This window comes from Nansenia antarctica (assembly GCF_963989245.1).
Source record: "Nansenia antarctica genome assembly, chromosome: 6".
Taxonomy (NCBI): domain Eukaryota; kingdom Metazoa; phylum Chordata; class Actinopteri; order Argentiniformes; family Microstomatidae; genus Nansenia; species Nansenia antarctica.
Window position 1 is genome coordinate 42,183,863 of NC_137676.1, and position 26,345 is coordinate 42,210,207.

General features: G+C 43.8%; 2 protein-coding genes across 3 annotated transcripts; both read right to left on the minus strand.

Moving 5' to 3' along the window:
• Window positions 1–915: 915 nt before the first annotated feature.
• On the minus strand, window positions 916–11,382 carry itih6 (inter-alpha-trypsin inhibitor heavy chain family member 6; the record flags this gene model as incomplete). Its single annotated transcript, XM_080534498.1, has 16 exons — window positions 916–1,175; window positions 1,300–1,683; window positions 1,863–1,976; window positions 2,076–2,127; window positions 2,513–2,577; window positions 2,723–2,740; window positions 2,891–2,923; window positions 3,189–4,886; window positions 5,113–5,284; window positions 5,561–5,677; window positions 5,928–6,097; window positions 6,455–6,702; window positions 6,963–7,073; window positions 9,301–9,455; window positions 11,191–11,226; window positions 11,332–11,382. The coding sequence occupies 16 exons, from the start codon at window positions 11,380–11,382 to the stop codon at window positions 916–918; spliced, it is 3,684 nt and encodes a 1,227-aa protein (XP_080390624.1).
• A 2,536-nt stretch (window positions 11,383–13,918) lies between these two features.
• pfkfb1 (6-phosphofructo-2-kinase/fructose-2,6-biphosphatase 1) lies at window positions 13,919–23,771 on the minus strand (the record flags this gene model as incomplete). Of its 2 annotated transcripts, none has more annotated exons than XM_080533905.1 (14): window positions 13,919–13,978; window positions 14,106–14,170; window positions 14,262–14,324; window positions 14,410–14,539; window positions 14,735–14,839; window positions 14,950–15,096; window positions 15,360–15,567; window positions 15,726–15,847; window positions 15,927–15,983; window positions 17,283–17,357; window positions 18,355–18,421; window positions 18,793–18,889; window positions 19,138–19,263; window positions 23,720–23,771. In XM_080533905.1, the coding sequence occupies 14 exons, from the start codon at window positions 23,769–23,771 to the stop codon at window positions 13,919–13,921; spliced, it is 1,374 nt and encodes a 457-aa protein (XP_080390031.1). The 2 variants fall into 2 exon arrangements, with proteins under 2 accessions (XP_080390031.1, XP_080390030.1); XM_080533904.1 differs by lacking the exon at window positions 23,720–23,771 and adding an exon at window positions 21,410–21,500.
• Between the last annotated feature and the right edge of the window lie 2,574 nt (window positions 23,772–26,345).

The following is a 26,345-nucleotide window of genomic DNA, read 5'->3' on the forward strand; positions in this document are numbered from 1 at the left end:
AGAAAATAGTTCAGACTGAGTAGACAACTTACAGTCCTTGTTTGATCACTAGTATGTGAACAATGCCTATTGTCTTGTGTAACAAATAAAATGAATTAAACTATGAACGAAATGATAGAAAAATAAAAAGCACATGGCAAACCTGAAAAGTCAAGTGTAAATTATGAGCATTATTGTATGTCAACTAAAGGAAATGTGTCAAACCATATCACCATATCACCTAAGGGCCCAGGGCTGTGGTAAAACAACCTAACTGAAAACCCAAATTAGTTACAAAGACAATTTTATAAGTAATTGTTAGGGAATACAAACAGCACTGTACACACTACACAATGATACTGGCACAACAAAAATACAACTGACATGTTCTTACCCACCATTCAAATAATGTTAAAATGATCTATTATCATCACATTTGTTTGAACATTACATTTATATATAAAGGTATTTAATTATTTGTGTAAAAGAGAGCAGGAAATTGGCTGGATCAAGAAAGAAAAGAAGATTGACATACTGTAGAGAGCACCTGTTGCCATGTCAACAGGAAAGGAGCAGTTTGTCACTGTTGCTGATTCAGGAAGGCACTGGTGAACGATTACATCATACTTATCTTACTACAGTATCTATTCACATCTTACACCTGTATTAAATATTTCCTAATTATTTAGTATACTCTATATATTTTTCTCTCACTCGCTTTGTCTCTCTCTCTCTCTCTCATGGATTCATGCATACTATACTGTTATTGATGCTCTCAGAGGACAGAAAGTGACCCACTATGGGACGTTGGTATTGAAGACTATAGTCAGTCAGCACTCTAGAACCCCAGTGCTTGTTTGTCCTTGGAGTGATCGCATGATCCTCATGGTCTGTGAGCTGCCCAGCTTATAGAAGGTGGTAGAGAAGGTGGGCTATTTACAGGTGATCCACCACATAGCTCTGGTATGGATGACCCAGCAGTCTCTCTACCTCCGCCTTGGGCACTACCCAGCACCTGCCCAGGTGGCGCTTCTTCACTGTGTCCTTCAGGGTCTTGTCCTGTAGAGTAATGGGGACATGCAGGGCCCCCCACTTCAACACCCCCCGGGCCAGAACCCCTTCCTTACTGGGCTGGGTGTCTGCATCCTGATGGTCTTTCACTCTGACCACACTTATGTCAGCATGCTGGAACTTACCTGTTTGGAGGGAGAATGGGACCAGTAATTGGGTACAGTCTTTATTTTAAAAGTATTTAAAGAAATAAGTAGGTTAAGTCTAAAACAAGTATTTAACATCATTGAAGAGTAAAAAGTTATTTACCCAGTAGGCCTTGTGTTGAAGGAGAAAGCCCCTGTCCGTCAGTGACATAGAAGCCCAGGTGTGGCATTTGCAGGTAGCTGGGGTGTTTGTAGTGGTGGAATAGAACCAGGAAACGCACATCCTTGGCCAACTCGATCCAACAGCTTCTGTGGTTGTCCATAGCAACCTTTATGTCTTGTCTTGTCACTGATCCCTGCTGGTTGGTGGGAAGGCTGTCCCGCCCCTCCCCCTCTACCACCACAGCATCCAAAGAGAGCGTGATCACGATACCACCAGGCTCGCCCGTGGCAGTGGAGATGGTGATCAGGTCAAAGTAGGTGCGGGAGCGGTCCTCTACTCCCTGCTTGAAGGGAGCCCACATTAGATGTCCATCCACCGTGATGCCTAGGAGGAGAGGAGCCAGGGGATGATTTAACAGACAATGAGTAAACCCAAATACTAAATATTACCGTGTTCCTTGATATAAACATTTATACTGTAGTAATCCTTGATTTATGTAAATAGGCATGGCTAAGATTTGTCAATTATATGTAGGCCTAAGTATTTATTTCGGTTGTATTTACCTCTCTCTGGGTCCTCCAGCAGTCTCAGGACATCGTTGGCTCTGCCATCAACTGTGAAACACAGATTCTGCTGCAACTTAGGGAGCTGGACCACAAAATGTGGGTCTCCATCAACTTGAAAAAAAACAAAAACAAGAACAACAATAAATTCAAAATGCTAGAAATGTTAGTGTATCATAGAGAAGTACAGTATGTATATGTTTCAGGCTATACCAGAGGAGGAAAAGACCCTCACGGAGCTCACTCTAGTGGGGGCCTCTGAAAGGACAAGAGGTACAAATTAGTTTTATAAACAAGGCCAATCTCTATTAGGTCATATCCAAAACTACAGAGAAAATGTTAAACATGAAATACTTACCAAATGATTCTGGATCATTCCCTACAATTACGAAAAATATAATTGAAAATACGTTTCCTAAAACGCATCATTTTTGCCAGAAGATTTCATCGTAAAGGATAGCCAATATATAGCCCATCTCTATTCTGTAGGTCATATCCAGAACTACAGAGAAAATGTTAATCATGAAATACTTACCAAATGATTCTGGACCATTCCCTATAATTAAGAAAAATATAATTGAAAATATGTTTCCTAAAAAGCATAGTTTTTGTCAGAAGATTTCATCGTAAAGGATATGTTTTTTTTTTACTGTGGCACTGGACTTACAAGACTCATAGTTGAGGTCGTAGTCGTAGTCATAGGTTGAATCATAATCTGAAAGATCAAATTAGACATGATTTAAAATCAAGCTCAGTCATTATCTGCCTCCTCCCTGTGGTGGTCCGAGGGCTGTCATTACAATCAAACAGCTTGTGTTTGTTATAGTCTAATGTTGATGGCACAAAAGAGAGAGACATACCTTTAACAAGGTCAATATCTAAGGCAGAGAAAGGGGGAAATAAGATTAATAAACTAAACAATAAAATTGGACACTTATATGTATGTGAATGTCAATAAAACAGGAAATGTTGTCTGACTGTAATAAACAGATGTGAAACAAAATGATGACATTTGCTGGCATGATCACCTTTTCTCTGAATCTGAATGGAGGTTGAGACATCTAGTGGAGAGAACAGGAACATGAATTATGGCACAGGAAGGTCAATGTGATCAAAACATTGTTGCATTGGGTTTTACTCTAAATACCATAGACTGTAAGAACAAATACCCAAGTTCATTGTAAGTTGAATATATGTAGCAACAATAACACTTCAAATAGGCTTTGTGTCATTACTTTACTTTTACAACTGTGTAAAGACAACTGTCTCAGTGTATACATATGGCAGCTGGAGTTGAAAGTCAACTAGGCCAAGAGGAGGACGTACCCAGCAGCCCTGCAGCCTCCCACAGTTTAGGCCCATCTGTAACTCCAGGCATGGGGGCGAAGGTGGCAGCGAACAGAGTGGGAATGTCCACATCTGTGTCTGAGTCGGTGGCCTGTGGCGCTGGCGCGAGAGAGGAGGCAGACAGCAGCCCATACAGGAGGGTGGTGACGTGAGGCTGATGGACATGGGTGGCAGACATGGTGCCACTCTCTGGCTCTGAGGAGGAGGCGGGGGACACTCTAGCAGGAGGGAGAACTGTTCTGATAGAGCTGGGCTGTGGCGTAGTGGGTTTCCCTGTCTGGGGTGCAGGTTCTGTTCTGACGGAGCTTGGAAGTGAGGTCGAGGTCTTCAATGTCGAAGGGGATGTCTTCACTATGTTGGGTGGAGGGGTGGAGGTTTTTCCAGGGGCAGGTGGAGGAGCGGTTTTATGAGCATTGGGTAGAGGGGTAGAGGGTTTCCCTGCTGGAGGTGCAGGGGCAGTGTGCGGGGAGCTGGGGGACGGGGTGGAGGTTTTTCCAGAGAGGGGTGCGGGAACGGTCTTGATGGCGGCGGGGCTGGGTGTGCTAGTGGTTTTCTTAGTGGAGGGTGGAGCCACAGTTCTCCCAGGGGTGGGTGTGGTGGAGGCTTTCCTTGGCTGGGGGGTAAGTGGGCGACTGGGTGGTGGTTGAGGATGGAGGGGCTTGGTGACCTGAGGGTCTGGTTTGTTAGGTTTGTTAGGTCTGGCATTAGAGATGGAGCTGGACTTCTTCACAGCGACGGGGGAGGCAGGAGTGAGGGTTACTGTGGTGGTAGTACTAGCTGCGGTAGTGATGGTGGTGGTGGGTCTAGTCGTGGGTTGAGTTGTAGTAGTGGTGGTGGTCGTGGGTCGCCCTGTGGTAGTGGTAGGAGGGCTTTGGATCGGTTCATCCACATCAGGCTTGACCACCACCAAAGAAGTAACAGGGGTGACAAAGTTGTACTTGAGGGAGAGGTTGGTGGCCTTGTCAGCCAGGAGCCTCTGGGTGGTAGGGTCAGTGGTGTTCAGCTTGGCCAGCAGCAGCTCTTTGATGGTGTAATAAGCCCAGAGACGGCGCACAAAGCTGGAGATACCGTCCGCTCCCCCGGGGCAGCCTAGAGAGGCCGCCGTTCCATTCCCCTCCGCTTTAGAGACTAACACATCATTCTCCACCTTCACTCTCTGCTTTGAGTCAGTGGCGGTCAGAGACACCTTCAGGTTCTTGACCCCAGGTTTAACCCTCCCCGTCACCACCAGCTCAGAGCCCTGGAAGTAGTTAGGGAACAGGGAGCGTGTGACGTCGTAGGCCTGATCGTCCAGGTAGGACAGCTGGATGTCTGACAGCAGAGGGCTGGCCACCTCGTCGTAGAATCCCTTCAACTGCAACGCGGCGTCCGCGTCCTCATACACCATCCTGGCCACACCACAGTTTTCCAGGGCCAGACGCCGCAACAGGGGGAAGTCTGCATCATCTCCGAACGCCAGACCGAACAGAGAGGCAGACTCCAGGGCCCTCTTCGCATTGGTCAGGATGGATTCGGCTGACGTCACGCCGATGGTGGCCTCCCCGTCCGTCAGGAAGATGATCAGAGGGACGCGACGGCCACCAGAGGAAGAGGAAGAGGAAGAGGGAGAGGAGCGGACCGAGGCGGCTGGGTTGACCAGCTGGGCAGCTGAGAGCAGGGCTGCGTTGATGTTGGTCCCTGAGAGAGGAGAGATAAGGATGGAGCAGCAGGAGAAAGAGATATTTGATATTTTTTTAAAGAGTAGAGGATAGAGAAAAGAATGGAGGAGGAGAGAGAATGAAAGACTAGTGGAAAAGAGTAGGAAGAGTGGGAAAGAGTAGTGCAAGCTGGATAATATTAAGGAAGCGTTCTTGTCATGCTGTCAAGCGGCTGGCGCTAGCACATCAGAATGGATTCCACTCACATCCCTCAGCGATGATCCTCTTCACAAAGTCTTTGGCGTCACGTATGTTCTGACGCGTCGCCCGCACGGTACGGCCCTTCTTCCAGGTGTGCACCTTGTCTGAGAAGGTGATGATGTTGAAGTAGTCCCCCTCACGCAGGTCGCCAAGGATGGTGGCCATGGCCAGCTTGGTCTAGTCCGCACCAATGTCAAATCAAACTTCATTCAACTTCATTCAAAGTGCAAAACCCAATAGACATCTCAGTAAAATAGACTCAATGAAGATGAAAAACAGATCAAATACAAAACTACAAAACTGTATGTAGAGTAACTAAAAAGACTGAAAAATCGAACATTTATCTATCAACTGTGTTGTAAATGGTGATTCTTGCATTCTACCTTCTACATGGAATATAACTGGATGGAATCACTGAAAGATGTGTGGGGAGGGTTCGTAATTCTACTGTACCTGTTTGATCTTGGTGCCAATCATAGAGCCGCTGACATCGATGACAAAGATGACGTCCTTGGGGACCACAGGAAGTCCCCGAGGTGCAAAGTAATGCACAAAGTAGCCATCATACATCTGGAAGAGAAAAGGAGAAATCATCTAGATGGGAATGTATTGACTCACTTCATGTTTCCTTTTTTTTTGAAGACTAGCATACATAGTAAACCTAGTCTTATGCCATTACCGTATATTACTTTTCTAAACCTGTACAGGTGTGTGCGTGCATATGTGTGTGTGTGTGGGTGTGTGTGTGTGTGTGTGTGTGTGTGTGTGTGTGTTTGTGTGTGTGTGTGTGTGTGTGTGTGCATGTGTGTTCAGGGCTGACCTGGACATCTCCCATAAGGTCTCTGAGCTCCACATCATACTGGATGACAAAGTCTGCGTTGAGGCCTTTAGAGGAGATGCTGCTCTGCTGCTGCAGACTGGGGCTGTACCTCACACGGGCACAGTCAGTGTTCTGTTGGACCTGGGTGGAGGGTGGAGCCTCAGCCTCACCTACACGACAGTGAAAGGAGGGGGGAACGACATAGTCAGTCCAGTATATAGCTATCCCAACCCTTACAGCTGCTGAGGCTACCGTTGTCACTGCTAAATGGAAAATGTGCCAATATTCAATTCCTAAATTGAATTTCAATTCACTACTGTATGTGCACTGCCTGGGTTGAATTTGACTGAATTGATTCAACTTGAAGTATGAATAACAACAGATATACAGTATTTTTGCATGACACCATGAAAACCTTTTCAACGATGCATGAACCCCATAAAAGGGCACAATGCAATAGGGCACAATGCAATATATACAAATCCAAATCTCTCAGCACCTGCCGGTATATTGGTGTATTGTCTCACCTTGGACAGTATTGGAGAGCAGTCGACTGGTTTTGAGTTGGAGGACCTTGAGGAAGCTGATCCCTGTCCTCTCTGCGATGCTGACGTCCAGTGTGAGGTTGTGGACGAGCTGTGCAGGACGCAGCCCCAGCGTTAGCTCATAGCGACCTAGCCGGCGAGACAGCAGCTCCTCGTAGGAAAGGGAGAAGGACACCCGCGTCCCAGGGGCTACAGACACAGCCACACGGAACTTCTCGATCTCCCTCTCCCTGAGAGACAAAACACAGAGGCAGAACAACATACAAAGGACTGCATTTGGTTTCATAGTAACTAGCTAGTTGCATTGTATTGTATTGTAATGGTTTGTATTGTATTGTATTTGATCCTATTTTACTCTTTTGTACTGTCTCTCTCTATTGTATTGTACAATGCTGGCAATATGAAATAGCACATGAATTAGGCAAACATAAATTATCTGAAGTGAAGACTAAAGTGATAAATGCGGGACCAAATACTTTTTCAGACTGACTTGGTGGCAACAAGTCCGGCTGTTTTTCCTTGCTTCTTGGCTGCGTCGTAAATCTTCCTGGCAGCGCTCCGTTCCTTCACCTGGGCGACGTACACCTTACCATTGGAGGTGCTGAGGGAAAGAGGAAATAAGAAGAAACGGCTCTCTGTGAGACTCATAATCATCAGACTATGTTAGTTAGGAAACATGGATAGCTTTTTTTTTTCTTTTTTTTTTTTTTACGTTTGTTTTGCTCTTGCATTCACTGTGACCACCAGTGACTGTAACCAAGCTATACTGTATACTCCAGAGCGTTCATGGGCCGATCTTAAGAACCTCTGTATAGTTGTTTTTCCTCCAAGCGTCTATCTCCTGGTTACAGTTACTCCAGTTGAGTGTCAACAAGGCTCCATATTAATGACACAAAAACAGCTAGCCAAGCAAACATGCAACATGTTGGTTTATAGATTCTGTTAAAAAAAACATTGTAAAGGAGGGTGGGGTCAAGTAAAGGGTGGGAGGGGAGACTAATTTCCCTCTGAAAACATGATTACAGGAGAAGTATCCAGTCACACCCTGAAGCCTTTTAGACTTGGACCCCGACAACACCCAACCATTTCCTATGCAAAATGAACCAGAGCTCACAGGCCTAAACCAACTCATAGTTCCTAGAGTATGCACTGCCTTTTCTATCATGTGACAAGGTGCTAAAATAAGGTCAAGTCTTTTGAACAAATATATTTGAATAAAAAACAAAATAAGGACCAATCTAAATAAACCCTCAGCCTTGAAGCAGGTCTTGTGTGAGAGCCTCAGAATGGCAAGGGATAGTTAGATGGAAAATAGAGGTTTCTGTATACAGGACTTTTCGGCGGAGAAGGAGTGGGAATGAGTGACCTACTCACAGAACACAGAGCTCTCAGTTTGAGACCCCGAAAAGCCACCAAACTAAAGAAACACATTTGCCACAGCTATTTTCCTCTGGGTAGTAGGTGATGTGCAGATTGCTCTGCTCTAAGCCTTGTGTGTGCGTGCATGTGTGTGTGTGTGTGTGTGTGTGTGTGTGTGTGTGTGTGTGTGTGTGTGTGTGTGTGTGTGGAAGTGTGAGTGTGAGTGGAAGTGTGAGTGTGAGTGTGTGTGTGTACATGCTAGCATGTGTGTGTGTGTGTGTGTGTGTGTGTGTGTGTGTGTGTGTGTGTGTGTGTGTGTGTGTGTGTGTGTGCGTGAGAGAGAGAGAGAAGAGAGATGTGAGAAAGTATGTATTTGCACGTGTCAGAGTAAGTATATTTTCCAGAGTTTATATATTTTCACCCTGCTACATGTAAATCGGTGTACATGCGTGTGTATCTGCGAGTCTGTGTGTGCATGTGTGCATAGTGTGTGTATCTTGGCAAGGTGCCTTAATAAGCTAACGCGGGAGAGAGAGAGAGAGAGGAGAGAAAACAGGGTGAGCTCCTTTTCTCATTCATTTTCTCTATTAACTTTCTGACTTATATTTACAATGCCTGGTATTCATCCACCCAAAGGTCCTCCCCCTACTGACCTGCTTCCACTCACAAATCCAGCAGCAGGCTCCTGGTTGGCCCTGTAATGTTGACTTTTTAAAATATATATATAAAGAAATATATACAAAAAAATATAAAAGTCAACATTACAGGTCCAACCAGGAGCCTGAGTCTATAGTTTTTTCTAAAGGAGAGTGGTTTCCAGACCTTTTAGTAATCAAATTATGTGTCTCCTCTCCACACCGGAATTTCAGTTCCTGCCATAATTCCTCTGAAGTTTTATTTCTGTCCACTTTTTTTGTTTATTTACTACCCTCCCTGACCCTGCATTTCAAAGATTTAACTTTTTTCTTTTGCTCACTGTATGCAGAGAGATATACTATATCCAGAATGTGAATGATCCATTTCATTGCCAAAAATAAAATGTTCCGTTTGATCCTGAAGATGAATGTGGGGGGGGGCTGCGGGGGTGGGCGCTGTGGCTCAGGAGGTAGAGCCGGCTATTGAACGCAAGGTCGGCAGTTTGGCGGTTCTAACCACGTGTCGAGGTGTCCTTGAGCAAGGCACTGAACCCCTAATTGCTCCAGGATCGCCGTCTATGGCAGACCCCTTGCCTAGAGCATAAAATACCAAATTCCGACAATTGACTGACAAATTGATTGCATGGCAATAAAACAATTATTATAACTAATCCAAGCAAGAGAGCGAGAGAGAGAAAGAGAGAGAAAGAGAGAGTGAAAGAGAGAGACAGGCAACAAGAGAGAAGGAGAGGGAGAGAGAGAGAGGGGGAAGCTAAAAAGAGAGACAGGTAGAGAGAAATAAAAAAAGAAACAAGGACAGGCAGGGCGACTCACATAGTAAAGTTGGAGATGAAGGCAGAGGAGGGCAGGTCCACCTCGAAGGCAGCTTCCTTGGTGACAGAGAGCTGGTTCCATACAGAGCTTTGGATGGTTGTGAGGGCATAGCGGGACACTACAGAACAACTCACATGGTAGTCTGTCACCTTCAGCTGGGAACACAACACACAACACATTTAGCTAGGGACACAGCCTGCATTTAATTGAATGAAATCCTTTGGTGTTTTTCCCAATCACATCAAAGGATCTGAAAAAGCTCCCAGCCCTATTCATGACATCGTCTCATATCTTTTTCCATTAGCTTGACAAGTTCAAGTAAATGATACAAAGCTGCTCTCTGCAAGATATCAATCTCACCCCCTTGTTTACTTGGATAATTCTGACCCCTGCAGAGACCAATCTGGTCAGCCAAGGCCACATTACTGCAGGGCCAGGAGACAGCCCTGGAGGCTAGGAGACTAGGAAACAGCACAGGAGACAGCCCTGGAGGCTAGGAGACTAGGAGACAGCACAGGAGACAGGTCTGGGACAGGGAGAGACAGTCCTACAGGATATGAGACTAAGGGACTAGGAGACAGGGTGCAGCCTGACGAGGAGACAAGGTGCAGCCTGACTAGGAGACAAGGTACAGCCTGACTAGGAGACAGGAGACAGCCTGACTAGGAGGCAGGAGACAGGAGACAGCCTGACTAGGAGACAGGGTACAGCCTGACTAGGAGACAGGAGACAGCCTGACTAGGAGACAGGAGACAGCCTGACTAGGAGACAGGAGACAGCCTGACTAGGAGACAGGAGACAGCCTGACTAGGAGACAGGAGACAGCCTGACTAGGAGATAGGAGACAGCCTGACTAGGAGACAGGCTACAGGCTGACTAGGAGACGGGGAACAGCCTGGCTAGGAGACAGGAGACAGCCTGACTAGGAGATAGGAGACAGCCTGACTAGGAGACAGGAGACCGTCTGACTAGGAGACAGGAGACAGGAGACAGGAGACAGGAGACAGCCTGACTAGGAGACAGGGTACAGCCTGACTAGGAGACAGGAGACAGCCTGACTAGGAGACAGGAGACAGGAGACAGCCTGACTAGGAGACAGGAGACAGCCTGACTAGGAGACAGGAGACAGCCTGACTAGGAGACAGGAGACAGGAGACAGCCTGACTAGGAGACAGGAGACAGCCTGACTAGGAGACAGGAGACAGGCCTGAGGCAGGGATGGGGGAGGAACAGCTGTAGGAGACAAGAGACTGGTCTAAGATAGAGAGAGAGACAGCCCTGTTTTCATACTGGCATCAAAGACAGTTGGAGTACACTTTGTGGCTTGCCAGAGGGCTAGGGATCACAAATATATGTTGATTCCATGAGTGGTTTTGATTTTCATTCAGTAATAGACAACATCATCCTCTGCCAACTTGACACTAGGGGGTTTCATCAATCTGTCCAGATCTCTGCAATTACCTCATCGTGAATCTCCCGGGACCAACTTCATAACATTTTGTTTGTATAGATGAGGTTCAAAGAAATTCATGAGAAATGTACGTTTCAACAGCTGTGAAACAATGACGAAGTTGTGCCTTCAACTGCCCCCCTATTGGCATACAAGTGGTGATTAAAGTCTTACAGAGAACAATCCAATACACATATTGGTATGATTTAAAGGAAGAACACTGAGTGCTTTTTTACTATCACAGTCAATCTGCCAACTGTTGCATAATCCAACATACAGTTGTACAAATATAATATTCAATAAAACATTTGAAAAGTCCTGAGTTTTAATATGGTTATGAATGTATAATAGGACAAGCCATATACTGTATTTAATCAGATATAGGCCTACATTCCATTGAGTTTCAAACCAACAAGCTGCCTCCCCCCACACCAACTTACCACTGATTTGGCTGGCTTGCTCTGTCGTTTCGCTCTCTGGGGAAAAAACAAGATCATGAAACAGTCAATGTTAATAAAATAGTGGTCCTTGTATATAGCTTTTAGTTTGGAAACATCTGAACAGAATAAGCTGAGGCCTACTGAGCAAGGCTTGGATGCTCCATAGAGGTGAAGCAATCTAAGCTCACTCATTGTTGCCATAAAGACATCACAACTTTACAACCAATTTTGAATCACTACTGCTATTGTAGAAGGTGATTTATGAGTCAACCGCATCAAAGTCAGTCCCTAAAGAAAACTTGACAGAGCATTACCCAAAGTAAATTACTATGCCAACTCTATTTTTGTACTACTACAAATCCACCCCTTTTTTAAGTTATCTGCAGAATCTGTGTGGGGTTGGGTCAGAAATGTTGTGTCAAAATAGGCTGAATCAAAGCTATTCATGAATGGGGGGAACTGGAGAAAAATGCTTTCACTGTACACAGCAGGGGCAGTGAGGGTGCACGGTTTGGTTTCAAAATGTTAATTTTGCACACAAATCACTGCTGTGTCAATACATTACCACATATCCTGGAGATTGCTGGGAATTTAACATAAACAAATAGGGGTAAACGTGTATAATGTTTGATGTCTGCATTCTGAAGTGCAATTCCTTGGTTTAAACTTTGTTTCGATCAAATCGGCATTATTATCGGTATCCTATGCTGTTATTCATATCTGCAATCTTAGCTGTTTGGATTTATCTGGATAGTGAGAAGACAAGTGTAAACTCCTAGCCAAGGCAAATTATCTCACTTATCTGTGAACATGCTACAGGGTGACAACAAGATAAATAATTTACAGTAGACTACAAAGGAAACACTTTCAGGATTGTGGATAGTTTTTTCCTCCTTTGGACTGCATTCATTGAAACCAAGTACAAATTCTAATTACCGGAAATAATTAATTCGAAAATGAGATCTGTCAATAAAGTGGCGTGTAATGAAGCCAGTTATGAAACAATAGCTATATCACAAAAAAACTACTTATGAGAGTCATACATACCATACTTTTTTTAATGTATATTTTTTGTCCTGTCTTTTCATGGAAAAAAATAACTTATTAGATGGCAACATCAATCTTACCTGTAAAATAATGTTTTTTGCTCCCAGCTGTGCGTCATATTCTTCTGAAAAAGCCTCTTGTGCAGATAAAGTGACGAGAAATAAAATGCAACGAATTTGGAAAGTCACTTTCCCCATGATTCTATACTTTTCTGCCTCCAAGATGAAGACGTTTAGTTGCCAATGGTCTCACGTTGTCAGTGAGAGACCCAGTGCGGATAGGGAGGACGCGGTACAAACCTCACATTTTACAGAAGTTATTTTTTTTGCAAGGGGCAGTCTTTCCCCTCCCTCAGCTTTATTTAAACAGTAGGAAACCACAGAAATAATAATAGAATGGAGTCCTTCTGTGAGTAGACCTAACATCTGATAGACAAGGAAAAAGAATGGAATGAGCTCAAAAGTTGCAGGAGTTGATAGAGTCCCGCTGACTTCAACAGGGTATCCCTCCTCATGTGTGCATACTGGACATTTCGCGGACTGTTGCCATCAGGGGAGCATGAGAAATTACAAATTATTAACCCATGAATGTCGACAATTTGAAAGGAAAACATCCCAAACTCCCTCTGCTCTTTCCCTCCTTTCTGTTTTCACCATTCCAAAAAAACATGAGGATGTTAAATGCTATTATTATCATATAATTTCTATTGGTGACATTTTGGGTTTAAAAATGTTTTTGTTATTGAATTCGATTAAGTTTTTTAAATTATAAAGGCTAGATTGTTTCCCTATAGAAGTAGGCTAGTAGGCCTAACTGGTGGTATACAATAATTGGCAGTCCAATTCCTTTTAATTCTACAAATGATTTCACAAATGGAGTTTCAGAAAGTTATTTATAGGGCTGGTACAATCTATAACATGACTTAACAATTATGAGTTGATAACTTATGTTATGCTCTTAAAATCTATTTTGCCTAATTGAATTCCTATCATCAGCAAAGGATGGTCAGTTCACATCCATAAAGAAATAGGTGTAGTGTCGCTCTGTCTGCTTGGGCAAAGTTTATTTGCTGGTGATGTTAGTTTGGAGGTGTCCATGTTGCTGACACCTACCACAAATATCATCACTTATTACATACAGGAAGTATCTTGTGAAAATGACTTTAAACATAATAAAGGTTCACTGGGGTGGATGGTATTCTGCACATCACTTGCTTGCAACTCTATTTGCCCTGATATTGTTAGTCTTTTCTGAGAAAATATTTGTTTGGCCTCAATACATTGGACCGTGCACATCCACACAACTGTAACAAATTCTGTCAAATCACTTATGACATCATCTCTCTGACAGGGATTCACCAAATGGCTTCTATGAGACATCATAGTCTGATACAGTAGCAAACTGAGGCACATTTCTGAAAATTTAAGCCAACAACACAATCTTAAACTTGGCTTTCTGTCCTTCCATGTTGCTCCAGGGGGAGGTAGAAATCAGTCCGTTTTCATATCACATAGTAGGGTTTGTGATCAATAAATCCATAATCCAGTCTTCTCCCTTGGATTCCTTTTGTCATGTGTCTGTGTTTGACACTAAAATAAAGCATCATTGATTGAATATTAAATTAAAACTAGAAAATATTCATTTATTTATGGTCCTAGAGTCCATATCTCCCAAATGGTCTTCATATGTGATCAGGAACTGTCGTCAGCGCCTCATCGGGGTCTCTGGTAACATCCACGTTCTACAACAACAATAACAGTAACAACACAACTACTGGCACACTGTTAAGACTTGGATATAGTGTCATTCTAATCCTCTGCTAAATTCAACACACCAGCTGGACATACTGTATTATCTTTCAAACTTACCATCGGCTTGTCTCTGTGCGTGTTGACTGCTTCAATATTTAGGAAAACAGGCTCCACTTTACAGCCTACAGCAGGAGAGAGAACGCCATGAAGCAAAATTTTGGGTGAAATGACAGCATGTGAATATAAAAGACCCACTTTAGAGCAGCAGCTTACCATAGGCCACCGGTGTGAGTTTGATCACAGTATGAAGAGGACATCTTAGGTATGGCAACTCATCTATGGAATAAAGGGCACATTTGAGCTTGAATTTCATGCAAATTAAACCCATGTTTCAATGGACTGGTACCCAATTGTACAGTACCTGCGGTTTTGTCTAGGAAGTAGGCCAGCAGGCAACGCATGACAGCTTGGTGGCACACAACTAGCACGTTCTCCTGCCTTTCCAGCTCCATAATCACAGGCTCTAGGCGGTGGACCAGGTCCTCATAAGACTGGGGTAGAGAGGGAAGGGAATTGGACCAAGAAACAGGCACATATGGAATGAATTATGTTCCCCACCCACTCAAATCCACCTGCGTGTTTCATCTGTGATATTTCAACCCAAATTACATCAGTATGCAGTACAAGTGTACTGTGAATGTATATTTTGTAATGTACCAATACTCTGTGGTGAAAACAGGTCCTACCTCACCCTTGGGGTAACGGTAGCGATACTTGTCTTGGTCTCTCAGTGCGAATTCCTCTGGGAATTTCACTTGAATCTCTTCATAAGTCAAATCCTCACACACACCCTGAGAGAGCAGAGAACAAATTGACACATTATTCCATAAGTCATATAGTTGACACTCATTCAATAGTACATCCAAACCACTGCCAAATTGAGCAGTAGACAGAACCTCACCGCGTCTATCTCATTGAGGGCCTTCCACTGTTCATAGGGCACTCCTACAGCCTCTGCTGTCTGGATGGTCCTCTTCATGTGGCTGGTCCACACCTTCAGATCCTTGATAGACTGGCTCTTGATGAAACGCCCCAGGGCACAGGCATACTACAGGGAGAGGGTGTGGGGATTCAATATGACTCTATTCAGTTCAACTAAGTATTCCACCCCAAGGGGCAATTGTTGGTGGGCTGAAGGACAGAATGGACATCTGGGTATATACTAGAAATGTCCCTAGTAATTGAATACAACACTTCTCAAACCGCCAAGCTTAGAGAGTTTTTCCATCTCTGTATTGGGGTGGGAGTCATGGGACAGTTAAATGATGACAGTGTGTTTAGTCTGCTTGGATCCTAGTGTGGCCTGCTCACCTTGTTCCCCCGAAGAGAAAGGCCTGAGTCCCCCCCGATGCGTCCCACCAGGTTGAGTTCACTCTCGCCATGGCGGCTCAGGTAGATGGAGCGCGGCGTGACGTGGATGTTCATGAGGTAGTAGACGATCCTGCTCTGGATGTGGTCCTGTACCCGGTTCACCAGGTATCGACTGCCCACGTTGAAGATCTTGATGTAGGACAAGTGCCTGTCACAAATGACATGTACATAGAGCAGGGAAAAGATGGGGGAATGTTTTACTTTTTCTTTTACTCAATAGCCTTCCGTTTCTCTTGCTGTAACACAGAGACAAAAATATGTTTGCACAGAATGTTCAATTGAGAAGCATGAATTACAGAACTCTACCTGTCTTTCTCGTCATCCAAAGGCACATAGGTTTGCTTGTAACACTCAATGCGCTTCAGAAAGTCGTCTAGCGCCTCCTCCTTATCACAGTCCACATAGTCTGGGCTGCTGATCTTCACTTGCTGGAGAAAATTAGAGTATCATTTAGAATCTTAGAATTTAGAATCTTAGAATCAGGGTAAAGAGAGAAGGCTTTCTCACCATTATATTCTGCGCAATGATGTCTGGATCATCACAGATGGACTCCACAAAAAACACCTATAAAGCACATCAATTGGTTAGTGGAAGGAAGAGTTGTAAGTTCTTAATTTAGCCATAATGTAGGCCTACATCATCATCTGACTATGTAGTTGCTTAACAGCCAATAAGCAGGTGATGAGGTGTTTAATGGTGCAGCTGTTACTGGGCTGTGGGGTAGTGAGTTGTGCCCCTTTAGGTGCCTGCTGCACCTCCTCCTCCAGCATCCTTTGTGTGGACTTCAGCTCTGCGTTCAACACCATCCAAAGGCATCTGATGATCCAGAAGCTACACCATCTTAACATTCCCGTCTGATCTATCTCCTGCACAACTTCCTCAGCAACAGACTGCAAAACGTGCGGGATGGCAAAACCACATCACCTGCACTCACCATCAACACCGGAGCACCTTAGGGTTGTGTGTTGAGCCCATTCCTCTACACACTCTACACCAACGACTGCACCAGTCCGTCACCCATCACTACCTACCTTAAGTACTCAGACGACACAGACATTGTTGCCCTGCTCACAGACAACCACTCCGTCCTGGACTACCACAGCTCCATCACACACTTCACTAAGTGGTGTGAGGACAACCATCTCCACCTCAATGTGAGTAAAACAAAATAAATCATCATTGGTCCCCCCACACCACAGTGCCCCATTATCATCAACACCCAAGCAAGTTGAAATGGTCGACAGTTTTAAATACCTTGGAATTACACTGGACAATAAACGTTTCAACCAACACACCACCGATATCTTTAAAAGGAGCCAACAAAGATTATCCGTCATCCGCAAACTCAAAGGACTGTATGTTTCCCCTCCTCTTCTCCTACTACTGTACCAGAGCATTATCCAGCCCATCCTCATGTACTGTTCCTCCTGCTTCTTCAACATGCTCACAGTCATCATCCGGGCCAAACTCACCATCATCACACTGCATCAACACTGCTGCCAGGATAATTGGACCCCCCACACCCAACCTCACAGCACTAAACAACAGGGGCATCTCACGCATCGCATCCACAATAGAACAGGATATCACCCACCCACTCAATCTGTACCTCACCCCATTGCCATCCGGGCGTAGGTACAGAACACTAAGGTGCAAAAGGGCTCGCTTTGGCAAAAGCCTGATCCTCGCAGCCATTGTTGCCTTAAATAATAGACCACGTTGAGTGTGTGTACTTATGTATCTGTCATGTGTAGTACTGTCTGTTGTTGTCTGTGTTATACGGTGTTGTATATATGTATACTATACAGTGGTGTGAAAATTGATTTCCCCCCTAATCTAGATTAAATAATCATCTTTACTTGCCTTGTAGCCCAATTCCTTGGCATAGCTGAGAATGCTAATCCTCCTCTCCCGTGTGGTGTTGGTGGCATCAAACACCTTGATGGAGAATGGGAGAGAAGTTAGTGCTCCTAATATACACTGTACAAGTGTCTTTCAATTTGTACTGTAAATTCCATTCAATGAATACTGTGGACTCCAACTTTCACTGGAAACTAAATAATATAGTCTACCAACGCTGAGAGGCAGTATATAGTGGGTATACCGGTGTGGGTATTCTCATTTTAAGCACCCAAATTGTGGAATGCACTGCCAGTTTACATTAGGGATGCAACCTCAGTAAATATGTTCAAGTCAAGACTAAAAACCCATCTTTAAGGGTTAGGGTTAATGTTGCCTTTAAATTACTAAATAATTAAATTATGATTATATAATGATTGGAGCACTTTGAGCTGCAACGTTTGCAGGAAAAGCGCTATACAAATCAAAGTTATTATTATTATTATTATTATTATTATTATTATTATTATTATTATTATTATTATTATGTACTGTACTGTACCACAGTACATATGTTAGTATTTTAAGTTCTATGTCATTGAATGCAGACAAACCAAGTCTGCCGCCTTTCTTTCGAACCCTTCCCCCGATGGGCCAAATGGCCACTGTAAACTCATTCAGACAAACTTTGAAGTTCAGTAACTCTGGTTTACTGTCAGCATTGGATTGCATTCTCTCTTGGACTGTTTGAATACTGAGTGTCATTTGACTTGTCATTTGTCACGCTGGATGATTTGTGAGGTAGCTATTTGGTCTCTCTCTCTTTCTCTCTCTCCCTCTCTCTCCCGCCCTCGCCCTCTCCCTCTCTCTCCCTATCCCTCTCCCTCTCTCTCTCCCTCTCCCTCTCTCTCCCTCTCCTTCCTCTCTCTCTCCCTCCCTCCCTCCCTCCCTCTCAGGCTCTGCATCATATTCTCCCTGAGTTATGTCTCAGTCATGTGTTAGAGGTATGGTGTGTATGCAGACAGACAGACTGACAGACAGACAGACTGACAGACAGACAGACACTGGGACAGTTTCCGTTGTCCTTCTTACTCACGGCTACTTGTCCCTGTTCCTTGTTGAAGTAGGCTGTCACATCTTTCAGGGCAGTTGCAGCACAGGCACTGAGAGAGAACTCAAAGTCAGATAAACTAAGAACAATGCATCTAATCATACAACACAGATGAAGTTGACAAGTAGGATAATTCTTCTCAGTGCTCACAATACCACAATATTAAAGAAAAAACATTCAAACATCTAACTATTGTCAGCCATGCCTCATAAACTAGGGCCTTGAGGTTTTCCTGACCATGTGACCAGCTATAGGCTATGAAAAGGGCCCACAGTTTTTTCCTGGCTAGGTCATACGGTCAGAAAAAAACTCTAGGCCAGACATACTACAGAGTTACTACTAACCAGTCTTACTACAGACTTACTACTAACCAGTCTTACTACAGACTTACTACTAGCCAGTCTTACTACTAACCAGTCTTACTTGCGGATCCTCATGGCATCTTCATTCTCAGGTCGGAAAAACTCAAAGCTCTTGTAGCTCTGGACGGCCTCTCTGCGGTACTGTCCCAGGTTGAAGACTGGGCAGCAGAGGAAAGAGAAGAGTCAACACATAACTGATGCCTGTTGTTTCTTCAAAACATCTTCATAAAACGGCTAGTAGGCTACTGTGCGTGGATGTAACATAAGCCGATAGGACTGGATTGAAATTATTTGTACTTTATATCCACAGTTATATATCCGCATTAAACCCCCATAACACGCTGTGTTATTGTGTCTTGAGTCAGAGATTCTGGAAAAGGATTTTGTTTGTAATTTGTCGACTGACCTTTTGTGTTAACCCCTATCCAGTTGAGATAGCGGGTGAGCTTCTTGGATATGAAGGTCTTCCCTCTGGCAGGCAGCCCCACCATTACAATCAACGTGGGGGAGTTGGTGAACTGGGGCACGGAGGCTATAGTATAGTGGAAACACAACAAACCTCCTTAGTAAAAGAAACACTCTATAATTTCAGATGCTCTTATACCTGTGTGTCACATTATCAGTAATTGTTTTGTAACATAGTAATGAGGGGCGGCTGTGGCGCAGGAGGTAGAGCTGGCGTTTAATGATCGCAACAGGAGATCGGCGGTTAGAACCCAGGCTGGCCACATGTCGAGGAGTCCTTGGGCAAGACACTGAACCCCAAATTGCTCCAAATGAGCGGGCCGGCGCCTTGCATGGTAGCTTGCCACCATTGGTGTGTGAATGTGTGTGTGTATGGGTGAATGAGAGGCCATTGTAAAGCACTTTGGAATAAGGAGCTTTATAAGTCAGTCCATTTACCATTTCATGAAGAGGTGGAGCCAACCAGTATGGCTGCAGTTTGGCAAGCTCTCTGTCAACTCTGCTATTTTCATAGTTTTTGTTCATGTTAATCGTTATTTTCTTGATATAGTTGATATGTTGATATTGTTTTTATATCATTTAGACTGTATTGAAGAGAGCTGGTTGTAAAGTAAGAATGTCACTGTACTGTTGATAAAAGTAGGAGCGCAGAGTAATGTGGAACAGTCCTTGTTATTACACGAGTGAGCAACGCCAAGACAAATGTCCAAAAAGAAATGTTCTGCATGCGATACCTAGACACATTAAGAGTCCAAATAGAGCCCCAATGAGGTGTGTGTGTATACCTCAGTGCCAAGGTAATCCTCACCGTCTCATTAAAAGAGAGAGCACCAGGGGACAGGCAGATCAAATTTCTTCTCACCAAATGAGCCACCTGGGTGTTTTTGGTTTGACTGGTGTATCAACATGTGCTAACATATCACACATGTGTTGTCTTGTACTGTATGACATTTGACAGTCAGTTGTCAGTTGCTCTGCAGGGTCCATTGACATTGACTGCCTCCTTCATTACCCATCATTCATTCATTCATTCATTCATTCATTCATTCATTCATTTAGAGATTAACAACAAAAGTTAGTAATTTACCCAAAGGTAAACAAACCGTCTCCACTATAAGATAACAACCAAGCACGTTGCCAAACCATCACTCAGACTAACCAGCTGCTCATCCTCCCCTGATAGTGACCCCCTCTGAGATAGCACAGTATGCCCTAGAGACTCTCCTCGGCAGCATCCCCAGTCACATGGCTGACAGCACACAGTAGCTCTTGTTTAGCATGACATTTCATACGAACTACAACATCCAAGGTGTGTACAGAAGCATTCCTTAGGGTCATTGGGGTACTCAATGTGCATATCAGACTTTATCCCTTCGTGTAAGTCTTGCTCAGGCTGCAACAAGATGGTCCTTAAAACTGAGTTCATACAGTGTATCAGAGACCAGCTTCTCATAGCTCAGGGTTTATGAGGGTGTTAAACGACAGTAGCTGGTAGAAAGGAGGGATTATAGTGGCTCTAGGATGTTACAGAGGTTCAGGTTGGAGAGGGGAAGCATAGCCAGTAGAAGCCTGTTATAAGGCAATAGGTGGGAGAGAGGAGGTACACAGTATGTAGAAGCTCCAGTGTGTTACAGGACAGTAGGAGGACAACAGGGGGGACACAGAACTCCAGGGTGTTATAGGGCAGGTGGGAGGGAGGAGGGACATAGGTCCAGGTCCTCTCAGCATGAATGGAGACTGCAGTAGTCAGCATACAGGTCACAGGACATGGGTGTCAGGCCGGCAGGCAGCAGGATGCAGCACCGCATGGCCCTAATCTCATGGCCCACTTCTCTCCCGCAGACAGCTGCCTGGCGTGACCTGCCTCTCTCTCACTGAGCAGGTTTGAGATCCTTCACACGCACATGGGGAGGAGAGAAGCTACGGGACACGTCGGAGAACATGAAACTATGAAACAGACAATCACATCTCAACCCGACAATAAGACTTTGACTAGAAGTCTGAGTGCTCTCACCTGTTGCTTCAAAGGAGCTGAGCAGATGAGAAAATAGAGAGAGAAGTATAGAGAGAGAAAGAAAGAAAGAAAGAAAGAAAGAAAGAGAAAGAGAGAGAGAGAGAGAGAGAGAGAGAGAGAGAGAGAGAGAGAAAGAAAGAAAGAAAGAAAGAAAGAGAGATACAGAGTAAGTCGTACAGGCTGAGTGGTCCCCACTTACAGCCTCTCCTGCGGTTCAGCTGTCTGCCCATCCATGGCACCCAGATCTTGAGCAGCGGCGTCTGAGTGAGCTCTTTCTGCTCTGTGGACATGTCGGCAGTAGTGTGAGGCTGGAGCCGGACGCAGAGTCATGCACGGCACAGTCCCCCCCACCTGTGCAGCGGAGCGTGTGTGAGCGAGGGAGACAAGAAGAGCAACACAGCCGTGTGCCTCAATGAACTCGACTGAAGTCACCTGACGGTTGCCAAGGAGAAGGAGGCGGGAGGACAGAGGGGGCTGGGGGAGGACATCTAGCTACGCTAGTTCCACTTTGTTCAGCAGTTAACAGGGCCAAAGGGGACAGCCTCTAAGGAAAACCTCAAATCTCTCAGGATATTAGCCTGAAGGGAGGAATCCTCCCAACCACAAACAACTGTTGTGGTGATACAGTATGCCAATTGCCCACTAATGGTGTAAAGCATTGATCAGATAAATATTGAAGTGCTGTAGCCTGTATTGAGGACAGCAAGAGACAGTGTGGGGTTCCTCAATTTTGCCACATGGGGGCAGCTGAAACTCAAACAGTATACAGTTCCACCGCATAATATATAGTATACAGTTCCACCGCATATAGTATACAGTTCCACCGCATATAGCCTCACTAATCGTTTGAGTTGCTTGGCTGGGTGCTGAAAAGGTGTGCGGTGGAATAGGTCACACACTATAATAGGCTTGCACGGTAGTAGTGACCAAACACCCTACCACACAGTTTGCTATGAAAGGTTAAACCAGGAAGAAGAGATAGTGTAACTGTCATTAAGTACAGCTCTCCTATGTCTGCAGCATCAAAAGAAACATGATGAAATGAACCCTTCATAACTGGCTGTGTTTCAGCTGCATTCATATTGTACACCTATAGATGTCTGACTAAATGAACAGCAGGTCAACCGGTGGGGAACGAGGCACTAACAAGATTATAGAATTAGATGGTTGACAGCCTTATGACACATAAACAATTCCTAAGCTCATTATACCTTGTTCCACTGGAGTGCTACAAGAGACAGAATGCCGTTCATTATGTCATAGATAGTCAACTGTATTCTGCCTATATTATCCCATCATCTCAGATGTACAATATCTTATAGGGAAAGCTGGCAGAGGTTGAAATCAGAGGACAGGCTCATTCTAATGCATGGGATGGAATAAGAATGCCATCAAACACACATGTTTGCTACCACTCCTCATTCCATTCCTGGTATCATACATTGCTGTACGATATTGATATGACAGGTCCAAAGATCTAAAAGGTCATTAGTTCAGTCTGGCATATTGGAAGCATACTATAGAAAATGTGCTCCATGAGTATGTGACTTAATGCAGTCATCAAGTGAGGCTGATACATTTGAATACAACTTTGAAATACTGAAGTCATCTTTAGAAATTGTTGCTATAGTTTCGAAGAAAAACTCGTCAGTAAATCTGACAGTCTCTTTGCCTCTAGTTATGGCTCCACAGGAAACAGATTAATATATCCAAATGTCAACTCTCAGATCAACTGTCACTATGCTACTCCAGTGACTGACTACACATTGGGCACATTTCATGTATTGTTGGTTGATGTAGGCTAAGTAGTAAGCCCGATATTCTGTAGTGTTTAAGCTATAGTAGTAGTAATGACCAGTGTTTCTGTTTTGGGGTAGAGCCCAGTAGGGAACATTTTCCTGCTGAAGGCTGGATTTGGCCTGGCAGGAATTCAGACTGCCATCCCAAACAAGCCGCCAGGATAGAGAGGGCTGTAGCTGAGCTGGCCATCTGCCCTCACCTACAGCTCTCTCTCTCTCTCTCTCTCTCTCTCTCTCTCTCTCTCTCTCTCTCTCTCTCTCTCTCTCTCTCTCTCAAACACCGTGAGACAGTCTCAGACTATCAAAAGCAAGGGGGTAATTATAAGAGTTTACTAGACTATAGAGTGCTAAAGTCTTTAAATTCCCATGGTATGAAAATGGGAAAAGGGTTGACATTTGGCTGTTGGTTTATCCCGCTGCTTCTTTTACAAATACTAGCATAGAATGACATTTAAACACTAAAGCTTTGAGAAGAGACAACTATGAAAGAATAAAGAACAACTTTAGGAGACTTATCAACAGTTCCAAGAGAGAGACACACGTTGTGAACTGTATAACAGAATGCATGCCTTCCCAGTTCAGTCTATTTTTACCCATGTATTTCTGTTCAGAGTTGATAACATGTGCTCATGTTTGTGCTATAAAGTACTGAACCACCACAGTAAAATAAACATTTGCAGCTAGGCTATCTTCCTTATCAGTGGGCTCACCTGCACTGTCACACCTGCGACGCCTCACATATTCCAGTTGGGGTAGTTCCATCTTCACCAATATTCCTCCAAGAAGTGTCCAAGAGTAGATGTAGGAGTCCACAGTCGTGAAGACTGTTGGTCCCTATGGGCTGCTGGGCACTTATTAATGTAACCAAACCCCTCTGCCAAAGCATTCTCCACCCCCCCTTCCTCTCTCTCTCTCTCTCTCTCTCTCTCTCTCTCTCTCTCACGACACATGGGACATATGATAGCAGTAGCCTGGGCCTGTCCTTTAATGTTTGCCAGGGCCAGGGTTCACAACCTACACACGTAGAAGGAGGGAGGGCAGGGGAGGGGGGGGGGGGATTTAACCTTTATACTGCTGTTAGTATTATCATGTGCACATGCGTTTAATACACTTAAAGATAACATGGCATCAGAACCATGTTATTACCTCATGTTAAGGAGGGTAACAGTTGGGTAATAGTGAGCGTGATATGAACAGTACTGTCTAAACATTTTGGAGGGGTCAAACGTTTCAGGTGACTTTATTTTTTAATGCTTAGAGTATGTGTCTTAAAAGTTGCAGCTTAAATGCTGCTATTGTACAACTAATAAAAGATTCAATACTTCAATACATCAATTCAGAAAAAAATGCTTGGACATATTTAAATGCATACAGCATTACAGGCATTTGTGCAAAGCAGATGTGGTTCAGAGGGGCAACTAACATACCTAAACAACTACGTTCTTGATTTGAGGCCCCCAAAAGAGTCTTCATTAATCACTACAGAAAGCAGTGTATAGGCTACTGAACAGTATGGTGGTTTGCTTTGATTTATTGGCAGCATTAATACTTATTTGAGGTGGAATAAATAAGCACGTCCATCTCACACATACCTACACACATACCAAGGCACACAAAGCACACAGGAGAACGCCATTGCTTACAATCTGCAGCATACTTGGTAGGGTTCACTGGTAGTTTGCACACATACCATCAGGGTCAGGTGAGATGTGTCTGTACTTTTGTATATTTCGGTTTCTGACATTTTATTTGGTTATACTAGATGATATTGAAGAATTGAGAAAATTGTTTATTGTATTTTGTAGTTTTTAGTGGTTTGTCTCTCAACTATTCCAAAACAAGTTGGGTGAAAACCCAACTGAGTCAGAACTAGTTTAAATGAAATGCAGTTGAAGTTTCGAAACGAAAGTGTTCCCAGATTAGATCTGTGAAGGGGAGTGAACTAGGGCAAGTGAAGGGAACTATTTAATGGAATGAAACGTCCCCCAGCCCCGCTCCGCCTTCATGTTTACTACACACTAAAAGATGGATTTCATAAAGGTTTATTTAAAGTAGACTAGTTATGTAATCAAGTATTAATTACTCACATGTGGCTGTAGTGTGCTCTGTTGTTGTGGCAGTTCGGACTCAACTGCACCATGCCCCTACATCAATTTAAACAAGAAAACTTAAGCACATATTTACAAATTCAAATTGCTAGCTATAGTTGGTCATCATAACTCAGGGTTCCTGCATGTTTAGTCTAATTTAATCTAATTGTAGACCTATGTCATAGCCATACTGGCAAAAAGGCCAAATCCAGCCCACTCCAGACCTACTCATATTTTAGACCTACTGGCTCATATTTAGGATTCGAATTTTAGACCCTGCAGGAACCAACAGTTCAGAGCCTCCGTTAGCCACCTAGCTAGGGTTAGCTATGTAACTATACATGAGGTAGCTAGCTACCGTTATGTAGCTAATTGGCTATGTAACTATAGGGTAGCTACCGGTAATTACGGTTAGCTATGTAACTATATTAGGGTAGTTAGCTAACGTTATCTAGCCTATTTAAGTATGCTAGGGTAGCTAGCTAACGTTACGTAGCTAATTGAGGTTATCTATCTAACTATACTTAGGGTAGCTAGCTAACTTGCCATTACCTGACAAAGTCTAAACAAGTTTAAATACATCGTCAAAAACAGCAGCCATACATCATAATATTAATAGTTAAACGATTACAAAACTTACTAGGTGTTGAGCATGAGCTATTTTCTCTCTTCAAAATACTATATTCTATATTCTATATTCTATATTCTCTCTCCTCTCTTCTCTCTTCAAAATCGTATCTCCAGTCTTCAACCGTCAATTTTCTCATCTCCTCCAATCGCCTTTGGTCCGTAAATGTTGTGATTGACAATCAGGCCAGCCAATCAGACATTTTAACACATTTAAGAACTGGCCAGCCAGCCAATCAGAATTCTGTCACATTTCTAGCAGGGTAAAATGTTTTGAGAGAGAGAAGAATCCAATGTTGCCGGTCAAGCAAATGTTGACGATTAGCTGTGCTGCGTGCATTATCGACTTTAGCAGAAATGCAAATAAACAACTTTTATTGAGTATAAAATCGATTTTCCTTTGTTCAAAATCGATTTTCCTTTGCGCATTTAAAAAAAAAATAGTAAATGTTCCTTTGCGCAAAACATTTGTTTTCTCTCGCAAAACATTTATTTTCTCGAAATAATTGTGGCACATAAATAACGCCATACCCACTCAGCTGTGTTCTCTGAAAGACTTCAAAATAAAAGCGCGAGGTAATAATCTGTAAAGTGATGAGATCACAATATTTAATAATGT